We start from the raw sequence: 23,606 nt of genomic DNA on the forward strand, positions 1-23,606 counted from the left end.
AAGAAATTCAATGTGTATGAAGAATTTCAAAACTCTTTCATATTAAATTCTTTAAAAAAATTTCATACGAATGAAAATGTCAACGTGAAACTGCAGGTGTACATCTCGAATCGTTGTTGTTTTTCCTCTGCTCTTTGTTAAAAAAAAATGAACTGTTGGAAAGAATTTTGGAACAATTCAATAGGGAGTTTAATTTAAACTGTCAATCGTTTTGGCTCGTTTACAAAAAAGACGAGCACCGAGTACGATCAAGTTTCCACGTTGGTACATCTACCACGTCGATGCGAGGACTCGATAAGACGGTAAATTTCTAGTTTCCTGGACGAAGGGGCCCCGGCGGTAAAAGCAACCTATCCCAATCTCCGCACGTGCCCGCGTGGGCTGTAAGGATGTAAATTGGGAGAGTATCCTGTAAAACTTTTTTCCGTCTCAATACGAGGGGATCGATCAGAACCCTCTTCCCGAAGCGGAGAGCTCGTAGACTCGCGAATAAAAGCTCGCAGGAACTTGCTACTTCGTCCTGGTGTATTTCCGGAGCCTATCGGAGGCGCAGGACGAGTGCAGGAAGCGGCAACGGGCTTCCTCCAGGATCAGCTGTCAACCCCTGACGCGTGAATGATAATCCTGCGGAGGGATTGACGCTCGTTCGTCTTGTGATGGAAAATCGTGGCCGAATTCCCGATCCCTCGTGGCTGTCCCGCGGGGTCGTTGCCAAGGGCGCTCCAAGGTACGGATGCCCCCTGCGGTTTTAAGCTTCGGACGGTGGGTCAAGGGCGGAGCAACCCTTAAACCCACGTGCCGAAACCACGCAGAGCGTGGCCAGAGATCCCGACGACCTAATTCTCGGACACTGGAGGGATTATTGCCCTCGGTTCGCGCAGCAGCCGGCTGTTTAGATACACGATTTGCGGATATGAAATTGCTCGGACGACGTCCAGAGTCTCGTGGTGGCGATACTTCACGTCTCAGGGCTTGAGGGTTCGTGAGAATTTACACGCGTGGTACAAATTACTTACATATGGAAAAAAATTATTTGCCGTACCAGCAAATTTTAGTGTTATTACAGTAGGAGATAGAATTTGCAATTTGAACTGACGGTTTGATACATTGGTAATATCAGTTGGCTGTTGAGGTGAAAATTTTTAAATTCTTGCTGCGACTATGTCGACATTAAAATTTGCCGAGGGAGATTGAAAAAATTGCAGCTGCTTATGCTTAATAAGTTGGCGGAAAGAAGAAGAATTGTGCTTATTTTGGACCCTGTCGTACGACGATGAAACGCAAAATCTGTCCCAGAAATAACGATCGATAAATTTCACATTACCGAACTCGATGAACATTTGGCATTCTGCTTGATCGTCGCGTCGTTCTAATGAATGGTTCTAACGAGGTATGCTTGTTTGATTTAGTGAGGTTCCCTGCAAATTTAGTCAGCCTTCACTATCACATCCTTCGATAGAATGTCGAATTCTCGACACTCGCGCACTTCTCCTTTAGATGTTTGGACAGACCGGATTGCCGATTAAAAAGGAAGAGAGATAAAAATGATAGAAAATAGTAACATCATGTGCAGGTCGAAATTCTTAATCTCACTGTTTTTTTTCACTCGGATTCGCCGTAATGTATTTTGGACCAAGCGAACAATGTTCACTTTCTTCGGATAGTGAAAGCTGAATTACGAGCAACTACTCGACGTGATTTATTCACTGGAAGTTTCCAGATTGCACAACATCACGGAACGCTACTCACTTAGGTATAAAACGTGGGTCAAAAGCCATGCCCATATTCGTGGCACGCTGCCAATATACGGAGACCTACAGACAAAATAAGTCAGACGGGTGATATATGACTCTTTTAGTTATCAGCGAGGGGCATCTCTATCGATTTTCGCCGGTCATGGATTACAGCTTATCAATTATTTTCTTCCTAGCTTTCCGGACTTCCTCTTATTTTCCGTAAAAAGTTTGTCGAAGATCGAGTCGGTCGACCAGCTGAAGCGTTTATACATTATTACCTCGGAGACCTTTTCCCGGAGGAAGTTAAAACTTGGCACAACACGTTGGGAAAGTTGAAGGCGTTCTACCGTTTGTTCCTTGATAAATATCTGGTCAAGAAGAAGAAAAAGCGCAACCAGGTGTCAACGAGGTGACTGAAGCGGCCTTCTGCCGGGAAACACGGAGAGAAAACGAATCCTTCAAATTCCGCAATTAAAATACTTCGAACACCTTTCGCCTTCGGACAGATCTGAGCAAAAATTCAGCTTCTCTTTGCTCCGCAATTCCTTCTCGCTTAGAACTCATAACCACCGAGTCGAGCAAAGGGTCCCTCGTTTGGTAACCAAAGGGAACCAATTTCCCGTTAGATCAAAATGGAAGACGCAGAAGAGGTAATTAAAAAAGTGTAGAAATTTCCTTCATTATGAAATTCCCCTGTTATTTCGTAATGTACCGGAATTGCTTTGTCTTACTCGATTATAATCAAGCTTCGAGCAGAGATTTCTGCAGAAGTTATAATTTCTGTTTCGCAAAAAATCTGCGTTTCACGGATGGTTCGACGATTCTGTGCTTTATGAATAATTATTTAATTGAGCCAATAACTAGGTGATAAAAAATTTAAGTATTTCTAGAAATATGGAGGAGCTGGGGCTATTTCTTTGGACAAGAACAAATGTGCGGGAGCAACAATCACCGGTTATGCCATCACTGAATATGTTTATGGAAATGGTGAAACATCCCTCTTGTTTGAAACGAGGAGCAGCGGCAGGCTTTGCACCATTAAACGACGGACGAAGAATTTCCGAGAAATTTGTCCCTTATCTTGGACAGACGCCAGATAGCGGGGAAAACTCTTGAAACACTAATTGCAGTTTCCAAACAATCTCCGGACTGAAAACGAGGAATAAAAAGTCCGGGCCTTTCGCTTTCTTAAATGAACTCTCAACCTCAGTTTCGTCTCATTGTCTTAATCCCGAGCTTTCCGCCAAAGCCGGCTATATATTTCTGCCAAAATTTCAACTTACAGTTGTCGCGATAAAGGGAATGATAAAAACAAGAAACCCAGCGTACCTATCGCACGTCAGAACGTACTCAGAAGTTACGCGACATCGTCTACGGCACGATAATTGACGTCAATTACGACGCTGGTCGAGGCTTCGCGAAGATAATCCGAATGACGTAAATTAATGGAGTGGCTTATTTGTCGGGATATTCCACTCAACTCTCCGTGGTTACGTTACAGCTCACGGTTTTTTGCGAGCACCGGGTTTCCCTGCCGCCAGAGTTTACATTTCCACATCCATAAACCGCGCAAAGTCCGCCAAAAGGGATGAGAAGGGGTGGATTTTGTGTATTGCGCAAAGGTAGGGAATTGGATCTCAATTTTATTAAATTTCAATTCTGAACATCACCGTCTCATCGCTTGCTCCACGTATGAATAAAAACCAAAATACATGCACGTTTTACCGAAACTCTTGCGGGATTCAAGGGTCTTCTTTAAACTTGTGCGATATGTGTGTAATCATTTCCTTGCAACTTTTATTGATCTAAAATTGACACTGTAATTTACATTAAGAGGTAAAAATTTTGTATCGTGGGTTCTTTTTCTGTATCTGGAATATCTTACGATTTCGTTATTCCTCAACGAGGCAAAATTCCGAACTGAAAACCGTCAGGCTATGAGGGTCGCAGGAAATCGTCGACCCCTGCTTTTAACCAAAGACGCCATGTCGCCCCGAATGAATTTCACAAATATATGGTGAAGAAGCTTTTCCGGGTTGGATTATTATTCGGGTAAATATCTTTCGCCGTTTCTAAAAGGACCTTTTTGCACCTTACTCGCACGCTATATTCATACGCAGAAGCTGAGATACTCCCTTTGGCGTAATTCTCCCGGTGCGAACCCGTATAAAGATGTGTTCTTCCATTCCTGTTTTTTTCTGACTCTCTGGTAAAATTACCCACATCGCGTGACCGCGGTATATGAATGAATGCGTCGAAATAATGACTAAAAATACAACAACCGTAACAAGTCAAATCTCGTCCATATTACGTTCACGAGAATGTTGTGAATATTCCGTACCATCTTTCACGATTGATCGCTATATCTTATAATTCCTGGCAGTTGCTACGAAGAATATCGGCAGCGCAAGGGGCACGAGATCCATTTGCTGCCATATTTTCGCGAGGAGTAGCGAGTGAGTGGTCTTTGTTGATTTTGGATGAGCTCGAACTCCCAACAAGTACGTATGTGTGCGTATACGTGGGCGTATCGTATGTCAGTCGTTGGGGGCGGGAAAAAAAACAAGAACATCGAGAAATAGCAGAGATGCCGACGGGATCAGAGGAAGAGGTATCGGGTGTAGCGGTGTAGGTTAAGGCAAGCCATAGCGACTATGCAAACAGTCTCGTGCCGTGATAAGAAATGGCCTTCTCACCGTCCTACGACGCCGCGTGGCACGCCAGACAAATGAATTAGGAAACAAACGATTTACAACAGAGACACAGCCCAAGTCAAGCCGCATCCCGTCTACTTTTAATTAATTTCACCCCTTCGTTACGCGTTCGCCGTAATAAAGCGGGGCAACACGGGACGGGAATTTCTTTTGCGGCGATGCAAGCAGCCTTCGAATTCCGAACAAAACCCGAGGCGACCATATATTTCTCCCTCTCTTCGTCGCTTATTAAGCAAACATCGAGTGCAATTTGCCGCGAACGAAGCACTGCCGTTTCATGGAATAAAAGCACCTTTGCAGAGAGACGAGAGGATAGGGGGGAGAAAGGATAGAAAGCGCTCGACAGCCACTTTGAAATTAAATTAAACGTACGTACACAGACAGACCCAGTCGAGTAATTTTCAAGGGGTTGGAAAAAAGAAGGAGATAATAAAAAAGAGAGAGAGGAAAGAATTTCCCTAGCGGGAAGCCGTAAGAGAACGGTCTACAGGACGCTTTCATAATCCAGGTGAAATTTCATTCTAGGTTGTTTTTTTTTTTCATCTATCATTCTTATTCTTCCCACCCAGTTTTATGTTTGATACTGGAAATCCCTGCACAAAATTGCACGATTTTTTTCACATTTTTGCATACCACACTAGAAGATACATCATGAAGTTTGAAAAATGAATAGCGATTGCAGCGAATATTTACCCCGTGTGTTTAGACTCGGTCTATTAATGCTGACCGATGGAGTGCGCGCTTGTTGTACTAATTGTAAGCCGCGAACTTGGAGCGCATAAAAACGATCGATTCAGAAGATCGTAAAGGGGGCGAGAAAAGAGATAAGGAGAGAGATGAAAGAGAAAAAACGAAATCATCCATCATGAAATAGTGAACGCGTTGATTTATTTTAAGAGCATGCACGCGCAAATATATACCCACGTCTTTTGGGATTTTATCGCTTTTGAGATATACTAACTGCTCGTTGTTTGTTTATCGCTAAACGCGGCGTCCGCGTGCGAGAAACGCTCTTCTGATTAGCACCGGAGATTTCAATTTCACGATTCAACGAAGTTAACTTGACTTTCCTAGTTGAACTCGTAATACAACCGTCCCTGTACCATCATCGAAGTAGCAGATACACAAGACTAGAAACTTGGAAAGCTCTCCCATCCTTCCGCAACTCCAGTTCACCCACCCTGGGGTTTTGGATGCGAGTATAAATCTGCTGCGGGTCAATTAAGCTACTCTGATAATTAGAGTGTAGTCAGGAAGATCGTGATATGCTCGATTATCGCATCGTTCGAGCATCTCATTTACAAAATGGCTAGGTTCTTCGTTTATTCGCTATTATACGTTATACCTACTTGTACAAGTTACGGAATTTGAAAGTCTTTGAGAAATTCACGAGCGCCAACTTGACCGATTCTCTGCGGCGCATTTGTCTTTTCTTCTTTCCCCCTTTTTCGCGTGGCGAGGGTGCGACTTCTACAGAACTCAACTCGAGATACAACGAACAATAATAGCGGGATGAGAGCGTGTCGGATGTTTCGAGTGCCGTGTCATCCAACGGTGAGAAACGCTTGGGTCTCCCCTGTCTTTCGGCTAACTAAACAACCTCTTGACTTTGATTTTCAGACCCACTGAGGGACCCACCGAGTTGCCTACACCTGTGGATCTTCGAGAAACTTTGGCGAAGGTCTACTTTATCGAACAAACGTTGAAACATAAAACGACAAAATGTATTTAATTTGCGGAAAAAATAGGGTCATTTTTCTCTGACGGAAAAACGATCGTTAATGGTTTTTTTTTAATTCCATTTTTTTGGCTTGCATATTGCTCGATTATTAAGCACATCGTCGTTGTGGAAGAGAAGTTGGAAAAACGCGGAGTAGGTATAACCAGAATACTGTGGAAACTCGAAGCCGTCGATAATACCGCCGATCAAACCTTGTTAACGGTTGAAACGCTGGTCGATTTCGTCGTTAACGTATAGATCTCCAAATATCGAAGGCCACGTATCTCAATCGCGAAAAAGAGCTTAACAGCCCTTTTCTTTACGCAGTTCTGAACAAGAAACTCTCCAACACATTTTCATTTAACGTAGCAATAAAGAAACGACTCGGATTCTACGAAATTGCGATAGCAAATTTGTCAAATGAAAATGTGTTGGAGTGTTTTTGTTGAGAATTGTATATAGAATGGGGCCGTTAAGCCCTTTTTTGCGTTTGATATACGTGAACGTAGATATTTGGAAATATGTATGTATGTCAATGTCGAAATCGATTAGGGCACCCCCTTAAATTCAGCTTTCAGCAGAATGTGGTGAGCTTTTGCATAATTTTTCATCATATCCCTGAATGCAAGTCATTACAGCCTTCTTGCGGCATCTCGGATGTTAAATTTGTCTTCAAATGTTTAATCAAACTGTATTTGTCTTCGATCAAAAGTTTTCAGATCACAAATTTGAGAGCAGAATTTACATTTGCAAAAGTGCTAATTGCGAGAGCATTCGGCATGCGTAAGGTGCAATAAACGAGTATGTATAAAACTCGTGAAGAACGGTACACGCGAATACGAATTCACAAAGTTTGGCAATCTAGAGTATTACGTACGGAGGAGTGCTTCACGTGACGTTGAAGCATCTTCAACTGTCCCACAGAATTTCCGTAACTGCTTTCTACACTCTCGCGGAAGGTTGTAAAATTTATTCATTCGGAGTGCAATAAAAAAATTAATCATATTCCCACGGTATTAGAACTAACAATAAGATTTTATCCTTCGTACTATTCCATAAAAACGTCCTTGACGCTGGAAAGACGGTAGCAAAATTTCACCAGCGAATACCGTCATTCGAACGATTCTAAAAGTCAAAGTTCGAGATGGTCCAATACTTGCAGTTCGGTGAATCTTTGGCAGTAACCGTTATCCCTGAAATTTCAACGGACTCAAACCGATTCATATTCTTGACTCTCGGAGCTACCTCGTGTTAATATATCCCAGTACATTGGGCTACGTGCATGAAATTCCCAATCGCGTTACGTCGGGGGAATAGTTTTGTATCCATGCGGTACGGAATGCGGCGTAGCCTTTGGTATTATCGAGGATGAGTTATGCCTTGATTTGAGGAAGCTATTAAATTCCCTTACAGGTATAACGCCACTGCCTTACACGCCGGCTGGGTGTGTGGGTAGCTGGAATTGTCCAGGTCACGTTAATTAATAGCGTATGCAAAGTTCCACCCCCGACAGCTGTTAACATCGTGTCAAGGTGTATCGGTATCCGTAACCGAGCAGTGCCAACCCTTATAAACACGCTGCTGACGGCACACTTGTTCTTGGCAACGGACCCCCAGCCCCTAGCTGCGCTGCATAGCGTCAGCAGATTTCACCTTTCGCAATTTTCAAGCACCGTGGTTCGCGTCTAATCACACTCCTTCTCGGAGAGATTGGACGCCGTAATTAGGGGTCTGCGAAGCCCGCGATACATCCTCCGGAACTCGGCCTTCCGATTACCGCGACGGTCAACGAACCGTCAGAAGCGTCAGACGTCGCTGATTCATTTACGCAACGTCGTATCTCCCTTACGGACGTAATTGTAGCCGTATCTGGGCACTCGATTGGTTCCAAAATTGCTGGACACACAACGGATGGTTTGAGAACACTATTTGAAGGGTTGGCGAGCAGTCGAAAAGCTTACGCTATGAGCTTATATAGGCGACCGTTAACGAAATTTAACCCTTTACCGTAAAGGGTGGTCCTCGATTATCAAATATTGTTTGGGTATTATCGAATTCGGTAAAATTACCGCGACTATCCTCCATAAGTATGCGGTAACAATGTTAAACTACGGAGGCCTTCAGGTTGTGCAATTCAATATAAGCGAGAAGCAGAGCATTAGCAACGGGAATTAGTAGTGAATTCTGGGAGTAGGCACTTTGAGACCGGTGATGTATATTGGACGGGGAAAAGTTACCCCCTCTGCATCTGCTTACCAGCAAAATGTCCGTCTCGCCGAATTCCTTTTCCAGCCTCTTGCATATTTCATGTTTAGTATTTTATATTTTTCGCAAAGACGTCTTCATTTTCAATTACCGAAAGCAGCCGGCAGCCCTGCCGAGTCTTGGGCGCGGTAAATCCGCCCGCAGCAACGTCACCCGCGTATTACAGGTTCGACGGAAAGAACATTAATCGCCGCATCATAAAATGAACAATTGAGGAGCGTGTAATGATCGAATAGAGAAGATAAGAAAGCGCCGACTCGCTTCGGCGGGATGCCAAATCACGTTTCCACGTCAATATAAAGCTCCGTCTCTCGATCGAGGAGCTCTCTGGTCACGGACGGTGCAGAGCCGTCTGTGATACTTCCGATTATGACCTTTTTATTTTTAACCTTAGGATAGACGCGAAAGCTACTAATGACGGGATCATCGCGAGCCTTTACGCTTCGCACAGCATTTGATAGCTGAAGTATGAGGTCGAGGGTGCGTTTTTTCTAACAAGTCACTGTAAAACTATTCACATGTCACCGTGGATTCCGAACCCCCGATGAATTTTCAGAGACAAGAATTTACGAAACACCTATCCAGGCACGTAACGTAATATGCAGAGAAAACTTCCAAGCCCTTCCGCCGCGTGACAGCGGTATATAATATGAAGGGGATGCCTGCGGGTTGAAAGTGAGTTTCCTAGAGTTTCGTTTAGTGCATTACGGGGATGTTTCATCACCGAATGAATCTAGAGATGGGATTTTACCCAGTCGTAGTTCCGAGTAGGTACCGGTCGCAGGACATGGACTAATTTCCTTCCTAGGCTCTTCGTCGAGAGCTTACTCGTGAAAAAGACAAGTAAAAGCGCTTCCAAAATCCCTCACAAATTATTACCGTCATACATACGGCATTTCGAGGTCAAGGTCGTTGCGGGCACAGCCTAGAGAAAATATCATTATCGTCGTTGTTGCTATTATTACTTGAAGTGGAAAAAGCTCGTGTTGAAAAATGAATTACTCGATTGCTCAGACGTTTTATTTTCACGTTGTTTTCAACGCTCCAGATAGCACTTTGCTTACCATGCGACGAATACGGGAAACAAATAACGTGACTCAACTATTCAGACCGTGTCCATGTAAGAATTTGATTCTGAAAACGTTGAACGAACGCAGGGTGGATATTGTTAGGAATATTAGATTCATATAGGCAGCCATAATTCTCCTCGCGCCCCCTTTTTTTTTTTTTTATCAGCAATACCGAGAAACGACGGATTTGGTAAAAGGAAAGTATGCTAATGCGATGGCTGGAAATTTCTTATTGTTAGAACGAGCGGGGCTTCTCAGTATCGTCTGACAGTACGAGCGCGCGACCGATAAGTCCGGCTTATAAGTCTTGCGAATCTACAAAATATAATTCTGTAAGGGGATCATAGATGCTGCATGTTCGAATTAGGCACGTTACAACGCATTCTACGGCTGAAACTAGACCAAATGGAAGTTACATAACGGTAACGAATTCTTTGTGAAAATTTTCTTCTCGCTGTTATTTGTTGACAAAAATACCTATCTGTAGTTAGTAATGTTTTTTTACGATAAGTTTAAAAAATTATGTATACAGAGATATATGCAATAGGGTTGAGCATGTAAAAATAATTTGTGAATTTCCATCGCGGCACTCTGAGAAAAGTTTGTTTAGGCTGCAAGAAAGATTTTCCACGAAGATGAGCGTTCTACGTTACGTCTAAGACGGCGCTCACTCGATTATATACGTTTTCTAAAAAAGTGAATAATCGAATGAACGCCATCTTAGACGTAACGTAGAAAGCACATCTTCGAAAAGAATCTTTCTTTCGACCTAAGAAACTTTTCAGAGGGTGCCGCGATGGAAATTCGCAAATTATTTTTTCTTGCAACATCCTAATAAACATATATATATATATAAACGCGTTCTCTCCAGAATATATATATATATATATATATATATATATATATATATATTCTGGAGAGAACGCGTTTTAAACAAAACTACAGCAAACGCCTCTCGTAAAGTACCCGAGCGTAATGTTTGCGAGGAGGACAGCTTTAGTGACTCTCATTTCTTAATTTTCTCGAAGAAACTACCCCATTCCCTAGACTTAGAACCGTATTTAAATTAAACCCGTAAACCAGTCCAAGTTGGATATATTTATACAGTAGTACAGGGAATTTTGTCGCGAATTGAAACCAAGACTTGGTTATTCCGCATCAAGAATACGCTGCTAGTTGCAGTGCGATGTGATGAAAATCGCGTGAAAAGTCAGGGGACATGTTTGAAGGAAAATAGCTTCTCTTCGAGAAATAAAAATTTTAGTATTCTACCATTTTATTCGGCTATTACTGGGTTAGAAATTAGCAAGAATAAAACAACAGCGTATTTGAAATGCATTTTTCAATAACGTAGTCGAAACCATCGATGTTATTCAAATACGTACCGAGATCGGAACACATGATACTGTTACAAACGGACATTTCATTATGGTGAATTTAAAAAAAAAAATCCAGTCTATATTGTAACGATCCGAGCGTTTGTAAGTAATTTTTCAAGCATTTGTAAGACATCCGTATAATATCATGTATACGTGTTTTTTCTTACGAGAAAATCAATTATTCTATTGTTCTCAGTTCGATGCAGGAACTTAGAAGTCCGTAAGTAGCCGCATTTGCAAAGCTGAATAACGTGCGGTTTAAATTCAATGAAGCGAAGATATAATACCTAACGGATAAATCTTCTGACAACAAGTAACCGCTCTTCCGGTCGGGTGATGTGACACGAAATACTTTCATAAACACTTGTCGCAAGAGCTCCGGCGTTGGCGGTCACGTAAATAAACATGGCTGCCGGCCGACGCTAGATTCTGGCAGAGCGTCGAGTTAGTTCGCGCGGATCGGTGCCTCGTGTTCTTCGATTATTACGGAGAAACGACGTCGACTACAACGTGATAAGTTCCGAAAATGAAGTTGAAGTCGAAGTTGTTGTGTCAGTGCAGTGAAAGGTGAAAAGACAAGTGTGTTACGTGAGAGTTGAGTGAATTCAAGAAACGTTGTCAGAAATTGCGTGCCAGGATGCTGGTGCTGTTCCCTTTCGCTGCAATTGGTGAGTTTCTTTTTTTTTTTTTTTCGCAAACCAGCGTAAATTTTTTACTTACATTCTGAATGTTATTTTGATACAGTCAAGTACGCGTATTTCTGGATTTTTATCGTGATGATATTAACATCTATTTGGGAAGAATTTCTAGTAATAGAATTTCTGGAAAATTAGACGGGTGTTTTTGACACAAGTGAATTCCAGCAAAAGTGATTACATTTTTTTCTTCGTTTGAAGCACCCGTATCCTGACAGTTTGAAAAGTTGTTGCAAACTAAACATGACGCTGTTTCTGCAGTGCGAAATACAACGGTCGCCGTATTACTCGAGAACAAGCGTGTACACGTATGCGCAAACGTAATTGCCGCACAGTCGGTGCACCGTGGGTTCAGAATAGTTACTCAAAAGAACTGCTCTGCTTCTCGACGGTCAACATTAATCGCAAAAGTGCTCGTTCTGAGTGTTGAGCTACGCTGCGGATTAAAGAGCACTTAAGGGAAGACTTGGGTGAAATTTCGGACTAAAAATCGGTTTTCTCCATTTTTACACGATTAAAAAAAGTCCTTCCGCCAATTTTTAGGACATGGTATTATATGCATTGAAAAGAAGCTTCGACCTTCTACGATGAAAATGTATGTGCAAGGAACTTTTTGACGAAGATTTTGTCCACCGCCAAAAATTTGTCACGCATATACTTTCATCGCAGGAGAATGAGACTTGTTTCAAGGCATGTGCTACCATATTCTAAAAGTTTTATCATACGACTTCTAGTAAAGATACTTAAAATTTCACCGGAGTTTGATCGATTTCGACGTTGACGTATATATCTCCAAGTATCGAAGTCCACGTTTCTCAAATGCGAAAAAGGACTTGACAGCACCTGTGTATGCGCAATTCTGTAAAAAATACTCAAATACATTTTCAACCGACGACGAAATAAAGATATTGTATGAATACTACGAATTTACAACTGCGATTTCGTAGAAACCATGTCATTCCATTATTTCTGCGCCGAATGAAAATGTATCAGAGTGTTCTTTCACAATTGCGTACAGAATGGGAGTGTTAAGCTCTTTTTGCGTTTCAAATATGTGAACTTTGATATTTGGAGATGTATACGTCAGCGTCGAAATCAACCAGGGCACCCTCGTAAGAGGATGCTATGATCAGTTTTTACCGACTGCGTTAAATGTTTTATGTTATTTCGGCTGATATCAGTAGCTATGCATCACAACGGAAAAAAGGGTTAAAGAGCCAAATTCTACATGCAATTCCGAACAAAAAAAAACACTAATTCATTCTGAAATTACGGGCTTATAGAGATATAGTCTGAAAAATACGAGATCATGATCGCGATTTATTATTTTTCATGCCAAATTTTCCTTCTCGCATGATACGAAAATTTGTTGGTGTGTTTTTATTTAAAATTGCACGTAGAATACGGCTGTTATTCCATTTTTTACACCGCGATGCGTAGCTACTGCGATAATAACCAATTAGCAGAAATTTAACGAAGTCGGTAAGGACTGACTATAGCACCACCTTAATGTCGGCATATACTCTTAAGACTCGTTTAGCCACTCTGAAATCCCTTGGGGCTTCTGTCTTCCACGTCTACTTTTCACTCGCCAAGTTACCCATGGTATATAGTTTAAAATTCAAGTGGTTGGGCGAAGTTCCACGAAGAACCTTTACACGTTCGATAATAATTATCTATAATGAGAATGAATAGTCTCCGATGATATATTACGTACGAAATATATTTAAAAATTTCGACACACTTGTTGGGGATGTTTTTACTCTCCCCGCGTTTGTTTGTTTGTTTGTTTTTCTTTTACATTGCGAGCTTTATTCCAAATGTAAACGATTGTGCTTCGGATTAACCAGGACTTTCACAAAAGCGAAAGTGATTAATCACGATCAGGCAATGCACTGTCCGTGAAATGCGTGAAATCGTTAGACGATATCAACAAAACAGGGAATGTACAGTTGAATTCCGGCTGCTCGCTTAAGCCTTTTGGTAACGCATTACGGGTCGAAGAATACGGGAAAGTTGTCGGCTCGACTTGCGAAATATCTGCTCAACTGTAATTGAACCTCTAAATTTTCGTCCCTTGAAATACGGAGAAAACGTTTATCACGCTGCATTGAGGAAAGCACCCCTTTTGGCTGTCCCTGATATACCTATTTCACTCTTTCACTTTACGAGATATTAACTGGCTACATTTCGCGCTCCTTCGAAGGGAGAAAACCTGTCGGGATGTCGTGCACCTTTCAAAACTTTAATGATTTAGCACCCCGGGCAAAAATTGATAGCCTCGTTGTACAGTCTTCGAAGATATAATATAACAATCATCATAATGGTACAATGGCTATACTCGGGGAACGTATAATTTCGGTGATAAATTATGAAATCGTTTGAAGTGGGTCTTGATTTAACGATTCGTTTTTAAAATCATTTCACATAAATTCACAGATAATCTTGGGAGTTTGTCACGTTCACCTGCAGATTTAATTCCCCCCCCTTCTTACATTTATCTCATGACCACTGCGGGAATCGTTACGTTTCCATTAACGCTCAACTGTATTCGTAAAATGTCTCACCACGCTTTTTGCGATGCGTTATAAATTTGTGTTAATTTATTCCGACTTCGAGGTAGTCTTCACGAGTTGTTTCACGGTCTTGGAACGAAATATCCGAGACTTGAGTCTCCTGAGATTGCGAAGACTCGAAGGCATGGCTTAAATTAAGAATGAAATACGCGGTTTTCGTCTGACACGCCAAGTGTTCGCCACTATTTCTACTAACCGGGTGCGACCCATTAAACATTAGGTACCGGTGCCTCGTTTTCCCTGCACTGTTCGCTCTTACAAAACGAATATATTTCACTTGCATTTCTCTCACCCCGCGTAAAAACTTTGTCGAGAGTCTTAAAACCACCGGTATCTTACAAGCTGTTTCTCAGCGTAGGCATCATTTATGCAACAATGAGCACACTCGGCTCGACTTCCGTGGCGGTAATTCGGACGAAGTAAAAAAATCGCCGTCAGCTTATGCAGCCTTTACATGATTCGAACAGGGCTAAATCACATTTAGCGACAAGTAAAAATGTGCGCAATCAGCTATTGCGAATCGTCGGTCGTTGGGGACGTTGGGGTAATGATTGAAAAATTGATCACCGTCGTTGCGCCTCGTAGAACCGTAACACAAACACCAGCCGCCAACGTGTCGTCGGTGAGCCTATAATATTACACTTATGTAGAGGTGAGCTTTACGTTCTTGACATTTGCTTGGTTAATACATTGTCTCAGACATCTGCCGTCAAGGCGTGAGTGTAGTTTGGCCGTAAAAGAACTGTAAGGCTATTCGGCCTGGGCATATCAATTACCGTGATTCATTGATTGATTGCCTCTTATACTGCCTCTTATATCGTCGTTTCGATGGCCCGACGTCTGACCCAATTCTTCCACTGACATTCACTTCGTCTATTACCCTTACCCATTTGCATTAAGTACCTTCTCGTGGCTCATCCTCTAGCTGATAAAGAATTCATTCAAATCTATCGAGCTGAAAAATCTAGGTACCTGTTGAAATTAAATGAGTTTTGGTTTGTCCGAAGATTTCGAGAACAACCGCGATATGGGGAGGATTTCGTGTAGTTTTTGACGAATTTTTTGCCTTTTAAAATTTACATTTCGTAATTTATTGGAGCTGATTATCCGTAGTTATAATATTGAAATTTTTTAACCGAACGGAAACTGATAGAGCAATGTGACTCATAATTTTCAGGTGGTAGAATTTTAGGGAATGAAAGAACAGTAAGGTGTGAAAGCTTCTGATATTTGTAGATAGAAAGCGTGAAACCCCAATAATTCAAGATCTTGTTACCGTTTAATAGTTTTTATCGCAAAGAAAAGATTACAATAACTTAACACTTTCACTGGAATTCGACGGAGAACATGCTCATTTTTGCGCTGTAAAAATAACTGTGTGGGTTGTAAAGAAAAGAAGTGAAGGGGAAAAAACTAAAACAACTGTCAAGAATTCACAGGCTCAATTACCGGGGTTTCAGCCGTTTGCTAAAATTCACCAACACGTTCTGCCATTCAGAGTTAATCATATTCATGAATTCCACGATGAAAAGAAATTCCCCACATACCACAGTCACCTTCGTTATATTTCATGAATATCGCTTCAATCCGAGCTGCATTCATTATAGCTATAAATATATGGTTATGAGTTCAACTAGTGAAGATGCAACGTAGTATAAAACCTTTTTGTTAAAAGCACCCTAATATAACAAAGTGATTCGTCGGCAATTTTTTGCAAGATATAGAAAATAACGAAGAACTCATTTTGCGCCAAGTGAGGCGACGAACGTCTCGAATTGAAGAAAAAAAGATCGCTTACGCGTAAAAGTTTCTGGGATACAGTGCCCGGTGTTTCATCTTCTGGTTTTTCATCGGTTCTTGGTTACGGACTTTACATTCTCTTACTTTTCATGGTAAATATTGACTGCAATTAATTAATACTGCTCACGTTGCGTATCGTCATCATTCGTTCCTGGATGATGAAAAGGTCTGAATATGGTTTCCAGCAACCCAACCGAAAGCTGATAAATACTTGAACGTGAAACGCACGGTCTTTATGTACATCTGAGAAATTCACCCCCAAGTGATTCACGGGTGAGTGGATTTCGCGTTGTTGAGCGAGGGACCCAAAATTGTGAGAGGGCATCCGATCGTATATCCAAAAGCTCCCGAAGCACGCGGAACCAAAGCAGGGTGGTCGGAGTAAGGCGTAAGGTGGATATCAGTTGTCAGCCCGACTCAAGCCTCTTGACAATTACGTCAATGGCCTGGGTCCAGGGTGAAAATTACGCGTCACGATTGGCCGTTGCGTGCAAAACGTCAACCGGCCGATCGCCGGTCTTGATCTGTGTAAATCTGCGGACGCGATTGACCCTCTCCATCGGATGCTGTATTAGAGAGAGTGCTCGAGCCGATCCCTTTACCTCGGTGCCCAAATTAATGGATTGTCTAATCGGTGATTCGGTTAGGCGAAAATCAGCACCGATTCAGGAATGTCGAAGCACCGTGGGACAGACGCCGCGTTGAGTTAAAGGCCGATCGATCGATCGATGCGTGCGTCCCGGGATTGGTCGGTCTCCGAGCTTCCGGGTCCATAATTCTTGCTTTTCAGGCCGACGGAGACCGCGCAATAATTTCGCTTGATGCAATCACCTAATTGCAACACTCCGCCGGTAGCCCGTCGCCTTTTTACGATCCCCTTCGAGCCGAACCCGTCATTGAATATTCCAACGGCGGTTATTGGGCCCTGGTCGTAACCATAAACCGCATCGCTTCCAGCTCCTGGTCCATTCTCATCAACGTCCTGGAGGAATTCTTCATCCCGTGATGGAGTTGCGCGGTGCAGGAACGACGCCTCGAGTTCTGCATCGATAATCTCACTCCCGGTAAACTGAGTCTACAACATCACTAGTCTCAACGGTACCGCGATAAACTGCCTGCGCACTGATTAACGCTGTTGCCAGGGTAATTGGCCGGAAAATAGGCCAATGGGTATAACGCTTTGTTATACCGGTGGCTGGGTATTCGTCATGGCCGCGTGTCATTCTCCCGAGTATTATTCCGCACGGCAAAAGATCTTCCACGCCGGTTAAGTGCTGTATAACGATTACAGGTGATTAATATCGGCCTCGCGTAAAAAGGGTTGTATTCTGGATCCGGGCGGGCGCATTATCGCGAGATTTAGAGTCGACGAGGATTCTGGGAAACGATGGGATCGAACGAATTTGAGCCTGCAGGTGAACATTGATTGTACCCTTTACTTTTCCCACCGGTTCACTCGGAAACACGTACGTGATCAAATTTTTCGCGAAAGAGGATCAAAGCGAACGCGTTTGAAAAAATGTTAGAAGTCAATCGCTCCGTAGTGTTGTATTACATAATATAATTTACAGGTGCAGACTAATTATAATTTCCGCGAGAAAAAAAGTACCGTAGGAAGAGAAGAAGCTCTGTCTACTAAACGACGGTTGTTATAAAACTAATCAGAGAGTTCTGATGAGGACCAAATTGTTCTTTCAGCTTCTTTGTTTTCTTTTCTCTCTCATTCTTTGTACTCTTTCTTTATCGCTATTCGGATGGGCGATAATTGCGCGTTGATATCAAAGAAAAGCGAATCAATTTTACCCCTTTGATTGTATCAGACTTGACGGTTCAATGGTCGAAAATAGCGTTTCATTCTTGAACGATACTTTCTTCACTCGAAGCGAAAGTTTCACAAATAGAAACGTGGCAAAATAAACTTCGAAGAATGTTTTGTCGCTGAAAAAATGAAACCCTTCTATACATGTGACTTCCTCTTCTTTCTCAACACATATTGTACCCACCTATAACTCGGAAGGCTGTGGCGTAAAATCGTGCCGAAGTCTCGTTAGGACTTAATCCACGCGGTGTTTCGCCGGGGTTCGTGCATCGGCCCCTCGTTCATGTGGATCGTGATAAGATCGGTGAACCGGAAATTGGCGTGTTATAAGAGCATGTCAAGATTCCAAGATAGGCCACGTAGGCTTTCAGGTATTCGCGACTATTTTACACACTCGATTGCTATGCGGATCGTGAAATTCCGCCTATTCTTCGTGTCACGCCGTAATGCAGCGGCAGATTTACCCTTGTTTCTTCATCGCTTGTAAAACTTTTCTCCGCATCGCTATATGCGTGCCAGTAGAATCGCGAACGTGCTTTCTACCGGCTTCAAACTTCTCCCATCGAATCAATATTCAATTTGTTAACTCGGCACCGGCATCTTACATGCATAACACTCGTTCGAGTCTCACAGAGCTTCCATTTGAATGCAACCCGTGCAATGTATACATTACAGGCAAGTATGCATCCGTCACAGAACCAACTCCACGTACGTCTAGAAATTTGTATTACGTATTTATAAACTACAGCTATTGGAGCACAACTCTAAGGGACTGATATTCCTGCATAAATCCTAGCGAAAAACTGTGACTTTGTGAATATTGAATAATGCGATGCGTTTCCTCTTCTTTTTCTACTTTATCTTAAGATTTTGGAAGTATCTAGAAATAACGATTATTCAGGATAAATTCGTAGAATATTTTAGGACGGTTTGAATGATGATTACACTGATTAATACTCCCATTATTATCATTATTATCGCCACTGTTGTTGTTGTTGTTATTATTTAAGCAAATTCCAGGCTGTGAGAAACGAAGGGTTCTCATCAGCGTGCTTGAATAATTTATTATCAGTTCTCGCTATTCCCGGGTACACACATAATGTTAAAATTAGAAAAGGGTATGCGAATTTCAGTTTCTCAATGTATACACAAGTGTGTGCTAAAAGTTTTGCTTTTCCCTCTTCGTTTACAATTGTAATATCCAGCCTGTTTGTAAATTAGCAGATCTGACTTGTAGCAAAGTAACCAAAATTCTGCATCAAATTTAGCGTAGAAAAATACATTCGAGCTGATCTTGCAAAGACGGTGAAATATCAGGTACTCTGTGACGATTGCGCTTCAACTAGGAAACAAATGTACATAAAAGTGGAGGAAGATTGTCGAGAAAAAAAAAACTGAAATGTTGTAAATCTCAGTTTCCGACGCGTTTAACGATCGTAAATAAAACAAGTGTACAGTGTACATATATATATGTGAGTGTAGTCATAAAGGGGAGACATAAAAAAAATAGTTTCGTCTCATCGATGTGCGACGTTTCAGCAGTAGCGGCGTATAAAAAGTAGAAACTTAAGAGCTTGTTTAAAGAAAAGGAAAAAACTCGAGTAGCAACTGTCGATGAAATGACTCACCTTGGTGTAGACCCCGGCACTGGACAGCTCGTTTTCGATGACCATGACGATGATGCCGAACATTCCCATGACGAGAGCGTAGTCGCTGATGCGCTTTCGCTTCTCGAAGAGGGCCTTCCGGCGGCCAAGGCGGTAGCCAACGTTGGGCTTGTGCTTGGAGGCGGGCCCTATGCTGCCGCCGGAGGGACCCTTCATCGAGCCGCCGCCGAGGCCACGCTCCTCCATGTATCTAGGGTACTCTGAATGGACGCCGACAAGGGCTATGCCGGCGTCTTCGCCGGCGCCCCCGCCGGGTCCGGCACCGGCACCGCCGCCGCCGACGCCTCCAGGGCCTCCCGAGACCCCACCGCTGGTCTTCATCGCGCTGGGAATCGACAGAGTCGAAACTGGCTTCCGCAGCTGGAACAGGAAGAATCGCGTTCAACTTACGATCTACGACGAGGTCGCGCTATTTACGAAAACGCGAAATAATCCTCCGTCGAAAATCGGCCGATCGCCTCGACGACCTTCGAAGTGACGAGGGAGCGTGATATTTTTTTTTCTCTATTCCATCGCCTTCGAAACCTGCCGCGTGGGGGGTTAATTTAGATGTATTAAGAATTAACGGTTCGGAAAACGTTTACCGATAACAATAATTAGCCATTCATTAATTTTCGAGATGTTGGAAAGGTTTTTTTCGCGAAGTGCGAAATACCCGTTTCCGCTATCGCGAGACACACGCGGAAATCCCAAATTTTTTTTGTTTTGTTGCCTGTGCCACTGAAGGTGGACTCGTGGTTCATTTGTCTTTTCTCGGATACTGAGCCGTCCACGCCAGCTGGTCCGAAAAACGAGGGTGCGGAGTAAGGTACTCACTAGGCGGGACGATATCGAAACAAATTCTACAACGCGTGTAACTTTGCGAGGGAACAAATTCGCCCGACCCAATTGTCGATCAAATCCGTGCACAGCGATGGTACATCTGGTTTCTCAAGACCACTCATCGGCGTTCCATGCCCTTGGAGGTAATTACTTTTCGGTATGGACGTCGTCCCATTTTATGGTCCGGTGAAGATCAAGGGTGTAAAAAGGGAATGGGAGTTGGGCTCTGGGGTGTTCGGATAAAAACGGTACGATTGAGGGGGGAAGTGAAATCGAAAGAAAAAGAATAAAAATAAGAAGAAGGAAAGGAAAATGATCTTTCGGCAAGTTTCAAGCCGAGTTTTAATTAAGGCGCCTAGATTTTCGGTTCACTTAGGCCATGGGAGACGAGCGGGCGAAGTTTGACGGAGGATCGCAATCCCGTTCGTGCATCACTTTGACGTGACTAAGCGAGGATATATGTAGGCTATTTCTATCATTCTAAAGTATTGTTCTAAGGTCTATGAAAAAGCTGCAAGCTACGTTCATTCATAGATGTAATTTCGAGTGCTTTATGTACGCTGTTAGGTATATGCTAATTCGTGCGACGTGCAATTCTTTGGCGGTTGCATGTAGGTACTGTGTTTTTGACGTACACGTTGGTACAAAGAGAGAGAGAGAGAGAGAGAGAGAGAGAGAGAGAGAGAGAAAGAGAGAGAGAGAGAGCGAGAGAAAAAGAGAGATAGAGAGAGAAAGAGAAAGAGAGAGAGATTCTGTACATATACATTGTACGCACATGTATTTTATGCATACGTGTGTATATACTGCCTGAACGGAGAACTCTAATTGTTCGCTTTATCGTGGTAATTTAAACTTCCTAGATAATTACAACGTCACGCAGTTCTAGTTGCGCGCGGTGACTGTTTTTATTTCTTATCCATTACCCAAGCCGCTTCTGCGGGTGTTATAGCTGCTGCTGTTGCAACTAAAACACCGCGGTTCGTTTAATTGCTCCATTGTATTGTACATCTCACTGTTTTAACGGTTGATAAAAAAAAAAAAAAAATATTATTTAAAACTGTTTCGTCGTGCCGTTGAGTCATATAATACAAATGTTGTATACCTACCAAAATGTGTCAAGTTTCGTACCTTTTCTTCATTTATCCTTAAAAGTCTTCTCGTACTTCTGTTTTTTTTTTTTTTTTTTTTTTTACAATGGTAAAAATTAATCATCGTTATATATTATTTGCAAGGCTGGACGATATCGATCGATGATAATTAAGAAAGATTATTAATGAGCCTGGAACAAAGTTTCCTTTAATTTTCAATTCGCAGGGGGTAGAAAACTTTCATTTCTTTAATTCGCATCTGGTCTTATTGAAGAGGAAGTAATTTTATCGCCGTTCTGGCTCGTGTACCTACGTATATATAGACGCCGGTCATAAATTATATTTGTCGAGCCAAAACCGTGGGCCGTAGGATTCTTTTTTTGCATTGCGATAAGAAACGCGGATACTAATCATATTTCCGAGCGCAGAACCAGATACCTGTATACCGGTATAACCTGCTTCAAGGTGCAGCGACGGTTTCTTATAGAACTTATACAAGATTAATCGCCTCTGCCATCTTGAGGAAATTACCTTACGGACCCCGAAGGAACGAGGATACGGAGACAGGTGCGTTTCTTATCATTAGTGAATTAATCACTGTCTGTCTGTCGAGCTTTGGATAATTCCGGTGCAGCATCCTTTCAACCAAACAGACACATCGGCACACCGTTGCGGTTACAGCGACGTAAAGTGATTAGTTTTTGTACAAATCGGCGAGCGTGTGATTCTTTTTCGAATATCATTCGGGGGGTGGGGGGGGGGGGGGGTAAGTTTCTACGAGAATCACAACCGAGAGCGAAAGTGCAAATAAGAAAGTAATCGCGGAGAATACCATCAACTAACGTTAAACAACGCGTTATAGAAAGGTTTAGCAATTGGTTCGCTGTGTGGTATAAATTTGTGATCCAGCGAGAGGGTTCTTCTTTATTCCCTGCACTTAATTCCGCGAGGTTATATGGTCAAGGCGCTGCGGGATGAAAGACTCATACTGAAAAAAGGATATATGCACTAGCGGTTGCCTGCACAAGGAAACTTCAGTATATATTTTATAGTAGATGCGAGAATGAAAATTGATTATTCGGCTTGACGCTGTTCTTTCGCCCTTCACTTTGGTCCAGTCTGTGCGAAACATCCTCGTCTTTCCGTTCACGTTCTTTCCTACGAAAACTTATACGGTCAACGGCAAGGGAATAAAATCGAACAACTTTTTCTACTCTCTTGTTTTCGAACGCCAAAACTACGCAGCGATGAACTCGGGCTCGTGTATGTTATACTTTGTAATTCGATCTATGAGTCGATATAGGATACCTGTATCTCACACACTCGTAAAGTCATGCAACGGAGCAGCGATTCATGCCTGGAAGTTAGTCCGCGGAATGTCGTGTGCTTCGTTCGTTCGGCTTGAATATCGCCTCTGTGGAGGGTGGATCCAGTGATGGTGAAAAAAATTTGATTTACGGATCGCCCTACGGTTTCTCTCTTTCTTTCACTCTCTATTCGATCCGTATACGCGCGTCTCTCCCAAGACATTCGCCTTTTCTACTCGTTGGAAAAGCCCAAGAGAAAGAAATGACGCCGCGAGGTGAGTATGCAAAATTTTTAATACCCCAGACGGATGAGCTTATAGAGCCGGATAACTTAATACCTCTTATTTTTTTCTATTCTTTTCCCTCGAAGCGATGGAAGCTAATTTCAATTTCTGCCGAAGTGCAACACTTCGTTCGAATGGTTTTAAACGACTGATCTGCGGAAATTGTACGATATCGAATATTGAATGGTGGTGAATTTTCAAATTGTGATGCTTGAAAATTATTGTTGTATGGTGAATTCAACTGCTCATACCTTTTGCTCCACCCTACCTGGATCATAAAAACGAAAAATTTGAGTTAATTAATGAACGACTGACGGTGAAATTCAATTTTAGAAGCAGATAAAAATTTGCATTTCAGTTTGTAGTTACAGGCAAGCGTTTCCACGCTTTTTCCCATTTCTGCTTTTGCATATTCACACACATAAACACAGGCTCGTTGGTACACGAGCATAATCTGAATTCGCGTGCAAATTGGCATTTTTTTTTTCGCTGATCAGACAGTCGGCGCATTCGGTTAGTATTTTTTTATTGCCTACGCGTCTGAGGGGCCATTCAAGGATTAGCTAACGCATTTTTTTGCAAATTTTTGCAACCCACCCCTAGTGATAACGATTGGTAACGTTTGCTCGTTTTGCCGACTTTTGTCAATAGTTTATCGGATAAT

General features: G+C 42.4%; 1 protein-coding gene and 1 long non-coding RNA gene across 5 annotated transcripts in view; one reads left to right on the top strand and one right to left on the bottom strand.

Moving 5' to 3' along the window:
• The window catches only part of LOC124185443 (small conductance calcium-activated potassium channel protein), a 155,458-nt gene that overhangs the window by 41,828 nt on the left and 90,024 nt on the right, over positions 1–23,606 (bottom strand). For all 3 annotated transcript variants that reach the window (XM_046576230.1, XM_046576231.1, XM_046576232.1), the window contains one exon: positions 19,403–19,801. In XM_046576230.1, the coding sequence (XP_046432186.1) occupies positions 19,403–19,801 (399 nt within the window). The remainder of the gene's footprint in view (positions 1–19,402; positions 19,802–23,606) is intronic.
• Positions 1–23,606, top strand: part of LOC124185450 — a 157,378-nt gene that overhangs the window by 27,104 nt on the left and 106,668 nt on the right. The window contains exon 2 of one of the 2 annotated variants that reach the window (XR_006871396.1): positions 11,081–11,552. The exons of the other annotated variant lie outside the window; for it this stretch is intronic. This is a non-coding gene — a long non-coding RNA (uncharacterized LOC124185450). The remainder of the gene's footprint in view (positions 1–11,080; positions 11,553–23,606) is intronic. 2 annotated transcript variants of the gene reach the window in all.

Source organism: Neodiprion fabricii, chromosome 6 (assembly GCF_021155785.1).
Source record: "Neodiprion fabricii isolate iyNeoFabr1 chromosome 6, iyNeoFabr1.1, whole genome shotgun sequence".
Taxonomy (NCBI): domain Eukaryota; kingdom Metazoa; phylum Arthropoda; class Insecta; order Hymenoptera; family Diprionidae; genus Neodiprion; species Neodiprion fabricii.